Source organism: Rhagoletis pomonella, unplaced genomic scaffold, assembly GCF_013731165.1.
Source record: "Rhagoletis pomonella isolate Grant_MI unplaced genomic scaffold, Rhpom_1.0 Rhpom_scaffold_00008, whole genome shotgun sequence".
NCBI classification, from domain to species: Eukaryota; Metazoa; Arthropoda; class Insecta; order Diptera; family Tephritidae; genus Rhagoletis; species Rhagoletis pomonella.
In genome coordinates, this window is record NW_023458562.1 from 24,994,946 (window position 1) to 25,006,388 (window position 11,443).

The following is an 11,443-nucleotide window of genomic DNA, read 5'->3' on the forward strand; positions in this document are numbered from 1 at the left end:
GCTACAGAATACTAAATTGAGAAAGTATTTATAGATCTGTGAACAATATGTGATCCTCGACACATTCCTTATGGCTACTAAAATAGAAAGGAACCCATCATTCACGCGTATCAAAATGAGTTAATGACTTATTATACATACTTATTTCCAATTTTAAAGTGCAAAACGAAGTAATCAACTCTGTACTCTATAGATAAGAAGTCGCGGCTTATGTTATTAATAAATACTATATCCGTATATATGTATGTACATACATACACAGATGTTTAAACATAGGAATAATTTCGAATTTAGTAGATTACACTCTTAGTGCTCTCCAACAGCCTCCAGCGACTACTGTAGCTTCGACATTCCGCCCCTAGTCGGCTACTCTTATCTCTGTCATACATAGATGTATGTATGTATGTTCATTAGGGTGCATCATTCTCCATAAAAAATCGGTATTGTTTTCCCATCAGAATTATAAAATTTATTATATTTTAAGGTTTCTGTAAAATTAACTCGGAAAAATATTAAGATTAACGCGAGCTGGGCCGATTTGAAAATATGTCCAAAAATCTGTTTATTTTGATTCGGTTGCTAAAATTTTTGTACCGTTTTTATACAGATGATAAACTGGGGCGATGAAAAAAAAACAAAAAATATAAATAATTTTATATATGAAAAACCCTATTTTTAGAGGAACCTTTTTTCGAAACATTTTGGCAGGATTCTTTTAAGATATAATAAATACCCCAATGTACATATATGTATGTATACTTTTTGCGTCATTTACGCTTTCGAACGTCCAATTGAAGCATATGCTCAATATGTAGTGCACTTATAAATCTCAGCCGCATGTTGCCAACAAAACCAGTTCAGTTTCGAACATCTTGCGAGTTGAACGCATTCTTTCTGCTTTCTAAAGTATTTGCTTTAAGTGCATACAAATGTATAACCGGTCATTTGTCAAATTTATTATATTTAGTGCAAAAGTGTTGATATATTAATAACGAGAAAAAAAATAAAACGAATAATTAGTTAGTGAATTTAATTTCAATCAAAAAAAATTAATACTGTGCATTAAAAGACAATACTTTGTTGTTATTGTTGTAGATTGAAAAAACATTTGAATGGTGATTATAAAAAGTAACGAACAATCCAACCAAATTCTGCCAAATTTACCAAACAGGCGAAATTGCTTAAAAGATCTATTGAAAAGTGACTTTACAGTACATAACGACTTTAATATTGCTGATAAAGGCATAATTTGTGATCTACTAGTAAAAAATTGTGAAGGTACATACATACTTATGTGTTAATTTTAATTTTTGTGTTGAAGCATAATAATAAATAAATAATGTTTGTTGTATAAATAAAAAGTAGAAATTAAGTAATAGTTGTGTTTTTGTAAATACTATGCATTAAAAACCAGTAATCATTTCACTGGATTTTAGTAAAAAGCAATATACTTTTTACTGGATGTTTACTGGCTGGCGTTTTCGTGCGCCAAAACTTGCAAGAAACTAGCAAAAGAGAGTAAATTGGGAGAGCAAAAAATGACAGCTGAACTTGCGCAAGTTTTACTGAATAAATTTTTAATGGTAACTATTTGCCAGTAAGAAAAACAGCTGATGGCGTGTTGGGTGCAATTCACACTGATAAAAGACTTATTTCTGGGGATTTTATAGTTCAAATTGACAAAAAAAACACTATTTAAATATATAAGTACCAGGTTGACCGAGCTTTCAAGATTTGGATAGCTTTAAAAAAATACTTTGGAAAAAAAGAAAAATTTGGATTCTTCTTACTCCAAAATTTAGGTGGCAACCCTATTCTGAAATAGCTGGAATTAATGGTACATATCTTGAGCGTATATGTACATACTGTGTATACATAAAAAATGCCGATTAAAATTAACAAAATAAAAATTTGTATTACATATGTAGAAGGGTGGCAACCCTAATGGAAAAAATTTATGGCCAAAGTTCTCAACAATACCTTTCATTTGATTTCCATATTGCGATGTTTTAGATAAATTGTCTAGAATCAAAAATAGTTGGCAACCTTACACTATTATCCTAAGGGATAACATTTTGTATATAGGGGAAGGATTGTTTAAGAACCTGCTGTTGGTACCCGTGAACAGTAATATCTTACCTTTTTTTCTAAAAAAAAGTTAAATAAGTATGCGGTTCAAAATAGGAGGCAACCCTATTAAAAATATTTTGGAATTGGGGATCTTTAAAATACCTTCCATTTAATACCCATATTATGATGTTTTAGTTAATTTGTAACTAATTTCGAATAGGTGGCAACCTTATACGAGTCTTCTCGGAGATAGTGCCTATTCAGATAACCTTAAAATCCAAAACATTATTTGTGTACAAAATTTCATCAAAATCGTTAGAGCCGTTTCCGAGAACCCTATGGATATATATATATATATATATATATATATACAAGAATTCCTCGTTTAATGTAATAAGATAACATCGGAAATAATATTTTTGTTAGGAAATTGTTTCGGAAAATAACAAATCAATCAGCTGTTCATAAGACTTGTAACTTTGCGTACTTTCTTGCATGTTTCTCTCTAGTTTTTTCTTAGAGAATACGAAAACATAACTTTGTTTGTTGGTTTGTTTTGCATTAGGTCTAGTGCATATTCATTTTCAAAATTCTAGATTTTGCATTAGACTTAAAATTATTATTTATTTCAATAAAAGAAAAACGAAAAAAATATATATAACGCACGCCCTTAAATTAATTTGAAGTCATAGTATGTATTATCACATATACATAAGTCAGGCTTAAAACTGTACAAAAATTAAGAAAATTCGACAAAGTTTCCTCAAAATTTCAAGCTTTTCAATCAGAATTTTTAGAAAAAATTTTTGCTTGAATTATCCTTATTATAATACGTAGGATTTTTGTCGTAAACCAGTCAATAGTTGTGAAACTTTACATGGCGTATATGTAACGCTCGTGTCTATCAGCCCTATCGCCAATTTTATGTGAATAAATTGTTCCCATAATTTAACTTGCAAAACAAAAACAAATTGGCAAATATTGTTTTTTTCTTTAAATTTTTTAGGAATATTTGTTCATGTGAAATTCGCGATAGGGCCTTATGTTTTTTTTTTTGCAGTAATATACGTTTTTAGGATTACAAAAATTGATACAGCTGTTTTTCAAAATTACTGCATTTATACGAAAAAACAAATACTTTTTAATGAACAGAAGAAGTATAAATTTATCAGTCGTTGATACAAAACGATATAAGCTAACAGCGAACTGTACGTGGAAACACGTTATAAAAATGCACACACATACTGACTCCTCGGTGTTATCGCCATATACGAAATACAAATCACCAAAGCCTATTTTCAAGGAAATTCTTGATACAGACAGTCAATGAATGACCTCTATTCATTTCATTTTCATATTCATTTTTCTTTACACTCATTCAATTATTTCCTATCTCTTACAGACTGCAAAAAAATGGCCGCTTTGCCGCAAGGAGCATTTGCTGCATGCAAATTGCGAGAATTACGTGATCGAGATCTATTGGTTGCACGCATGAAGAGCGGTAGTGATAAAGGTGAACCCAAAAATATGAACACCAATAAGAAATGTAAGTTGAAAGCTGTTTTTCATGCAAACAAATACGAGTATAATAGCTCATTTCCACACGTTTAACTGCAGTTAAAAACTTAGATAAGTTACAATAATTTTAACAAAATGTGATCGGCAAGGCTTAGTTCTTAATTTTTGCTTTTTTCCTTTCGTTTGCTTGTACCTCAAATGAGCGACTAACTGCTTAGAGTTTTAAATTGCAGTTAAAACTTGATGGAAATGAACTACTATTAGATGCGGACAATGAATCTAATAAACATATTTCTTTTTTTCATTCGCTTACAGTGACTGAATATACACCGGCAAAATATAATGACAAGTTGATGAATTCCATTTGGGGTTTCTACAATCGTTACTCTCCTCATAATATAAAAGGCAACGAATACGAATCTTCGAAGAAAGATTATATGATGCAACAGCAGTAAGTGTATAACGCCATTATCATGGGAGAAAAGGCCATAGGTGGCATATTTTTCAGAAATATTTGAATATATTCCATTACCTTATTTCAAATAGGTGTACAATCGCGTTTTTAGAACTGCCCTGCGTTTTTTAACGAAAAAATAGTTGTAAATTAGTTTGCCAAAGCCAAAGTTGAGTGCTCAACTTTTTATGATTTATAATTTAGCAGTGGCTCACCAGTTTCTTATTAATAGGGCAACAAAAAAAATATGCTCGAGCATGTTTTTTTTCTTATACTTAATCACAAAAAGCATAAAATGAAATTCTTATTGCAAAAATAGTGCATATTCAAAAAAAAAAAAACAAATTTAAATTATAGGGCCTCTGCCAATTGATAGAAAACTACTCTGGATGGTACATTTTTGACAACTATGAGGTGAATAAAAATTGCCGAGCCCGTAGGGCTAGCGAAAAATTTGATGGCAAGCATCACACTTACCTGACGGTTTCGACATGTTTTTTGTTATCATATTATTTCTAAGACGTCTAATAAGTGCATGGCTTTCTGTTCTGAAGGAATTGAAATCTGAAAAGACAAATATTTTCCATATAAATGCTGCATTTGGATCCATTGGATGTTGCATCGAGATAAAATCTCCACTTTTTCCTTCAATAGTTACCTGCGTAAACAGCTTTTGAGTAGGGTTACCAGACGGACAGACATGGATGGTAGGACAAGTGAAACAAAAACAGAGGACATTTACTCCAAGTAAGATTGAAAAGGACGACGCCTGAGCAACAATATATTTTGATAAAAACGTTTTGAATAAAAAATATGTACATATGTATACTCTTGTGGTCAGCTGATTAAGTTAAGAAAACACTGCTAAAATTTACAATAAAAAAAATTAACGGTAGAAGTATTATGCGAAAAATACAAAATTCAAAAAAGGAGAACATTTCAGTCATAAAGGACGACATTTAGTTTTTCGGCAAAAAGGAGGACACGTTCTCCTAAAGGAGGACGTCTGGTAACCCTACTTTTGAGGAATTTCTAAGGACAACATTTCTAGCACTTATGCGGCGCTACCCATAAAATATTGAACTACTTCGAAACAATGTGGATTTGTGCTTATTATTTGAATATAATTTTTTTCTACTAGAAACAACAGCATTGATTTTATCGGCACATATACAGGCTGGTTCTGCAATTCCCTTCCGAGGTAATTTCAACCCCTTGCAATATGAATTCAAAGTGGTTTTGGCTGAAATTAACTCAGAAGCGAATTACAGAACCTGCCTGATAGAAATTGTTAAGAGAGCTGAAGAAAACGTAAACGCTGTAAATGTTTAAGGTAAAATCAGTAAAAAGTAAATGTTTAAGGTAAAATCAGTTTTTTAGCAAAAAACAGAGCTTTGTAGTAATAAAAAATATTGTAGGTCAATTTAAATCCGGTAATTCAATTCATCCGATTGAAAAATATACAGTGACTGAAATTTCTGCCCTTAAGTTCGAGCCTTTTCCATATTTAAAAATATATTCCGCGTAACAGGCAATAATTTCTTTCTGAAAATTTATCCGAATATTTTGTTATTTATTGCAACAAAAATATTTAAGTTAAATTCTCGTTTTTATTTCTATACATATGTAAGTGAATAGGCACTGAATGCGTAATATTTTACTTTTACCGGAGTTTTTGTGCATTTTTGAACAAAATTCCATAGATTTTTACACAAGAAAAATTGAGCTATTTATTTTTTCAAAGGATATTTTTTGTTTTATTATTCCTGCATATTTCTTATTTTAACGTGCGTATTTTAAGCGCTTAAAATCGCTACTTATCAAGTAAAAGATAGTTCTGGTTCAACTAATTGATCAGGAAAAATTAAGTTAATACAGTTTTGACTACTCTGTAACCCTATAATGGGATTTATTACAGGAAGCAAAACTTATGAAACGATCGTTTTAGAAAGCGAAACAAATCTTAAATAAACTTTGGGCTAAATTATAAAGGCCGCCCTTTTTTATAAAAGCTAATTTCAAAATATTTTAGTATTTTTTCTATATAAAACTTGTTTTCTCTTTTTTTCAGCATTGCTGTTGCATCCTATGCCATTGCTGAAGATTTAGCAATGGCTCTTCGTTCCGGCAAGGAATGGGACTTACGTGAGAAATAAAGAAATTGTAGAAATATAAATTTTTATAATTACTCGAATGAGTGAAAAGCTTTTATGAATACCAATGTACATACATACAAATGGATTTATGAGGAAGAAATAAAAGAATCAAATTTTTAAATAAAAAAGAAAATCGTATCTTCGTAATACGTTTTTTTATTGCACGAAAGTTGAAATTATCTAATGTTTTTTAATACTTTTGTAATACAAACTTATGAGTAGCAAACATAAATTAATTTAAATAACATGACTCGTACGTAGGCACCATATATTTGATGTTGATGAAAGCATCTTCGCCGCCATGCAATTCCAGTACTTGCAGTGTTTCATCGATAAGATCGCCTAAATTCATATTGGTGCGCTGGGCGTAGTCAATTTCGTCACCACAATTGACTGGAAACAGGAGAAAAATTTAATTTACGTACATTATACTTTTATAATGACTACAAATTGATATAAAGGTTAACTTTTAAGATCCAATGCAGCAATTGTCATTCGCACTCACACAATCACACTTTTCAGCTTGATACTAAAAAGGTTTAAAAACACTGTGCATTCGTATATGTATTAATGTCTTCTGAGAAATACCATTGAATCCATAGCCGGAAGATATTCGATTGAATAAAGCTGTCTAACACCACACTATACTATATATATTAGCCATATGACTGTTTTTAATTAAATATATCTGATATCTGAATTTCGAAACAAAATGAGCTAGGGCATTACGATGTGTATGTTGTAATAATTTCAGATTTCGACTAATCTAAGGTATTCCAAAATTATTAAAAACTTAACCAGCCGATGTAGAAAATTAAAATTGATTGCACCAGTATAACTAACAAAGTTGTACCACTATCATTATACTCGTAGTAATAAAAAATATAGACGAAAAATCATACACAACATATGTGTGTAGGTATATATTTTTTTCAGCCAACTTTAAATGTTCGAGTACACATTTCATAAATTACAAAATTCAGAACGCTGATAGATTTGTATATGAAGTTGAGCGACACTCAAGTCCTTTCTTAAACTTTTTTCGAACCTGGCAACAATTTGTTTCAACTAAAACTTTTCTTGCACTGATTTCAAACGACACAGCGGGACATATTCATGTTTTCGTACGAACCGAAAAATTGAAATTTTTGTATAGAAAATGATCGAAAAATTTTATAATTTTCGATTCGCTCGAAAACAAGAATACGCCGCAATAAAAAAAAATCTTTCGATAAAATACGTATATACATATATCTACTAAGTTGGATTAGAACTTCTGTCCTCCTTCTCAATCAATATTGGTAATTCCAAAAATATTGCTCTTATCTGCTGACGATGTAATGAAACGTAACTAAATATATGAATATAACGTAGCATCAATGCCACAAAGGTCTCGATTTTAAGCTCATTTTGTACTAATTTAACGACTATTAAACTTAAAAACGTTCAGAATATTATTACATATCGTCACCCAAAATGCAAGGTGACGAAACAACACCGCCACTGAAATGGGAAAAGTCCTGACCAATATTTTTTTTTTTTTTATAACGCGATGTGTAAGAGTGAATTTTTAATTTTTTATAAGTTACGACCTTTTGCATTTCAGTGACGATATATAGACGCGAATATAGTCCAACAAGATCTGTTTGCCCATAGTATATTAAAAACTTTATAAGTATAATAATGATTTATTTTAAAATAACTCTTCATCAACAGAAGACTACTTATTAGTTTTTATTTTGGGGCAGCTTATTTGAAAGGAGTTTATCAGCTACAACTGCATTTACTGATAACAATGGTTCAGTAAGTCATCTCGCTTATCAGAGTATTTAAATTTTTAATTTGTTTATATTTCAATTTGCTTAGTTACAGCGGACGCATTTGTTTACTGCATTATTGGTACAAGGTTAGTCTCTAGACATACATATATGTTAGTATGTACGTTTGTACATATGTACATAAGTATGTACTATATACGCACCCATCTACTAATGTATGTATTTATGTAAACAGAATGCATTATCTGCAATTGCTTTACAGTTAGCCTGATGCCCTGTTGTTGTTACTACGCTAAAAATGGCCAAACTGATAGACGATGATGCGTTTGAAAGCGATTAAAAAATATTTTTTTAATCATATGTCATAGTTTTTCGTAAACAAGTCCATCGGTATTAGTTTTGATGAGTTAAAAAAAAATAAGTAAAATGTAATTGGCTTTCATGATTGAAAATTCGATGCATTAAACTAAATACATACATATCCATGCAACATCCTGCTTTTCAGCGAAATTTATCAAAAATGGTGTGTGGTGAAAGTTTCCACAAAATACTTCTTTAAAATATTTGAGCCATACGCATCAACTGATTTTTTTTTGTTTTACATTTTAACTGTATTTAGCAAACCATTAGCTCAATGGCAGATTTTTTGTTTGATGTAAATTTTTTAATTAATTTACAGACTACCACTAACTAGTCGATCTAAAAAGCAAAATGGTAATGTTCTATTTTGCATAGATAACCTGATCATTTGATCTAATATGCCACACTGTTTCGTTCATAGGGACGGTCTAGTATTTTTCTTTTGGCCTTGAGGGGTTCTTTCACTCACCATTTTTCACCTTATAAGCATTAAACATTGGCAATAATTGTCGATAAAATGGCACCAAAGCCGGTCCAACCATATCCGAAGACATCACAAGCTGTTGTATTATCTTCAGGGTAGTGCACATATCCTCCAAATTGCGTGTGCTGAGTGCGTCTGTTATAAGAAAATAAGAAAAATAAATAAAAGCTTGTATTAAATAAATACTGCTATATTAAACATACTACTTATGTAATTAAACATGGACCGTTTGCTGGAAGAACGATCTAATAAAAATAATAAAAACTTCTGCAAGAATTACTATTATTTTATTTTGTGTAAATAATGCAAAATATCTGCCGACTGTGCCTCATAAGGATGGAAATTGTCTTTCTCGTAATGTTACACTTCTCCACTATGCTAAGCTTCAACTACATAGAAGCTTTCATTTTCATTCTTTGAACGAAACAACCTATTGATAAAATCAAGACTTTGTGATAGCTTTGTCCTCTGTATAAAATATAACGACTATATTAATTACTTGTTCTAGAAGTAAAACCTGACTAATAAACGTGAACTAAATCAATTTTTGACTCATTACGTTCTTCCAGAAACAACCGAAATGTATTACATATTTATCAAAAGCGACTTATTTTTGGCGCTGAAAAAAAAAATATTTTTATCACTAATTTATATATATGTACGTATATATTTTTCAATACACTTACTTTTTAGTGGCAATATTAATTGCGGTACCACGGGATGAATTTTATCACTACCCGCAACCAATAAATCGGAAACACCTTGACGAGCATACGTTTTGTAGGGGTGTTGAGTCTCGGAAAGGCCATCGAAGAAGAGTGGCAAGTAGAGGCTGTAGTCGAGTTTGTCAATATCCACCTACAAAAGGTAACGGTAATATACTAAGTATGTACATATATCTGTCTAAATGGTTATCGCCTATAGCCATACATAAGAATGTCACAAGATACGAACTCAAAATACTTTGTACTGAATGATTACGTTCGTGCTGCATGCCAAGCACGCCTTTGCACGCAACAAGAAATGCAAGAAACGCGGAGAGAAGAATATTCAATTCAATTTCAATTACTCGCAACACTCGCGTTCGAGCGCTGTGTACCCTTTTCAACTGCGAAAAGAATTAAATTGTTTTTTTTTTTTGCATCCAATGTATGTGTGTATTTTTTTGTATATCATACGCCCATATGAGCAATAAATCTGCAGCAAATTATAATATTATTTTCTTACTTTTTTTCTGCAAATATGACAACAATGTCGTTCTAAATTATTATTATTATTTATTTATTTCATGTCTGCCTATATGCATGCGTTATAATAAATTATGCATCAATCAAAAAGGAGGCAGTCATGGTGACGTGGCGTATTTTGTATGCAACGGAAATTGAATTCAAAATAAAATGGCTATTATAAAAATGCCTGGAATTTTGATGCCAAATACGTACAAACATATCTTTAGTAAAAGAGGGTATAAATAGAACAAATTTTCTTCTAACAGGGGCCACCTTTTGGCAGGCACCACTTTTGTTACTTAAAAGCAAGTAATTTAAAAACAATATTTTTAAAGACAAGCTTTCATTAGTGGTTAATAAAACAAAACGAGTCCGCACCACCTAACGGCTAAATTTTTTGTGCAGTTATTTCTTTCCATTTAAAATATGAAACAAATCGGACCATAAATACGGGTACTGTACGGTATGTACATTAGGGTGGTCCTTAAATTTAGAAAGCAAATTTTTATATCTGATTTTCTAAGCCTCAACCCCTACGTCGCTGCTACTATAGTCGATAATAGTTTTAGCAAATTTTACTCGAATTTACAAATCAATTTAACTTATTTGCCAACACTTTTTTAAACTCACCGTCCAACCAATTTTATCTCCTCCACACAAATATTCCATTTTGATGGGCAGATCCCCACGATCAAAATACATGCGAAATGTTGTTGTAGGACGTCTGTGGCCACCATTTCCATTAACACTATGCCCCCGTAGATCTAGTTCTAGTGTAGAAATCGCTTTCTTTTTACTACACTTAACATTTGTATTTACTTTGCCGCGTGCGCTAGCCGGTGCCGGCGGTCCTTCTATCGGACCATGCATAACGACGGTATTTTTTTGTAACGACTGCACTGAAAATGGTGGGACATGACGCGCTCGTTGTATAGAAAAATTTACGAGAAAGTGTGTCGTTGGTGGATTTGCAGATTTGGAACGTTGCTTAGATGGTTTGTTGAAAGCGTAACATTCATGTGATTTTGATGTACTATGGGCACGCGCCGTATGAGCCATACTTTTTAAAGCACTTATGTATGTTCACTGAAATTAATTATTAAAAAAAAAACTATTTCTTTTAATAATTCAACGAACGGGTGGGTGCTTGTACTTGCGCTCCCTTGAAGAGTAAACAATAAACTAAATCTAAAGGCCCGTCCACATACAACTTTGGCGTTGCGTTGGCGCTGGCGTCGCTTTGACAGCAGCGCGAGTAACGCCCGTGCTTGCTACAATGAACGCGTAGCAGAGAATACTTTGGTCACTAAATTAACACACTAGCGGCAGATAAATAAAAAATTTACATCAATAATTGCATTAAAAACTATATTTCTTGCCCGGATTTAATTAAA

General features: G+C 31.7%; 2 protein-coding genes across 2 annotated transcripts; one reads left to right on the forward strand and one right to left on the reverse strand.

Moving 5' to 3' along the window:
- Positions 1 to 844: 844 nt before the first annotated feature.
- On the forward strand, positions 845 to 6,331 carry LOC118744509. Its single transcript, XM_036477558.1, has 5 exons — positions 845 to 931; positions 1,096 to 1,278; positions 3,473 to 3,616; positions 3,904 to 4,039; positions 6,114 to 6,331. Exons 2-5 carry the CDS (start codon positions 1,113 to 1,115, stop codon positions 6,196 to 6,198), a joined length of 531 nt encoding a protein of 176 aa, XP_036333451.1. The 5' UTR covers positions 845 to 931; positions 1,096 to 1,112; the 3' UTR covers positions 6,199 to 6,331.
- Positions 6,332 to 6,334: 3 nt separating this feature from the next.
- Positions 6,335 to 11,212, reverse strand: LOC118744507 (parkin coregulated gene protein homolog). Its single transcript, XM_036477556.1, has 4 exons — positions 10,680 to 11,212; positions 9,507 to 9,678; positions 8,806 to 8,955; positions 6,335 to 6,591 (listed from the first exon to the last, which is right to left on the reverse strand). Exons 1-4 carry the CDS (start codon positions 11,106 to 11,108, stop codon positions 6,431 to 6,433), a joined length of 912 nt encoding a protein of 303 aa, XP_036333449.1. The 5' UTR covers positions 11,109 to 11,212; the 3' UTR covers positions 6,335 to 6,430.
- Between the last annotated feature and the right edge of the window lie 231 nt (positions 11,213 to 11,443).

Bases quoted from the DNA above. Each gene is read 5' to 3' on its own strand.
- LOC118744507 (XM_036477556.1), bottom strand. From the start codon at position 11,108: ATGGCTCATACGGCGCGTGCCCATAGTACATCAAAATCACATGAATGT. The intron at 9,679-10,679 runs GTGAGTTTAAAA...TACCTTTTGTAG, and splicing joins GAGATAAAATTGGTTGGACG to GTGGATATTGACAAACTCGA. The intron at 6,592-8,805 runs GTGAGTGAAAGA...TCCTGTTTCCAG, and splicing joins TGCTTATAAGGTGAAAAATG to TCAATTGTGGTGACGAAATT.
- LOC118744509 (XM_036477558.1), top strand. From the start codon at position 1,113: ATGGTGATTATAAAAAGTAACGAACAATCCAACCAAATTCTGCCAAAT. The intron at 3,617-3,903 runs GTAAGTTGAAAG...ATTCGCTTACAG, and splicing joins TATGAACACCAATAAGAAAT to TGACTGAATATACACCGGCA. The intron at 4,040-6,113 runs GTAAGTGTATAA...TCTTTTTTTCAG, and splicing joins GATTATATGATGCAACAGCA to CATTGCTGTTGCATCCTATG.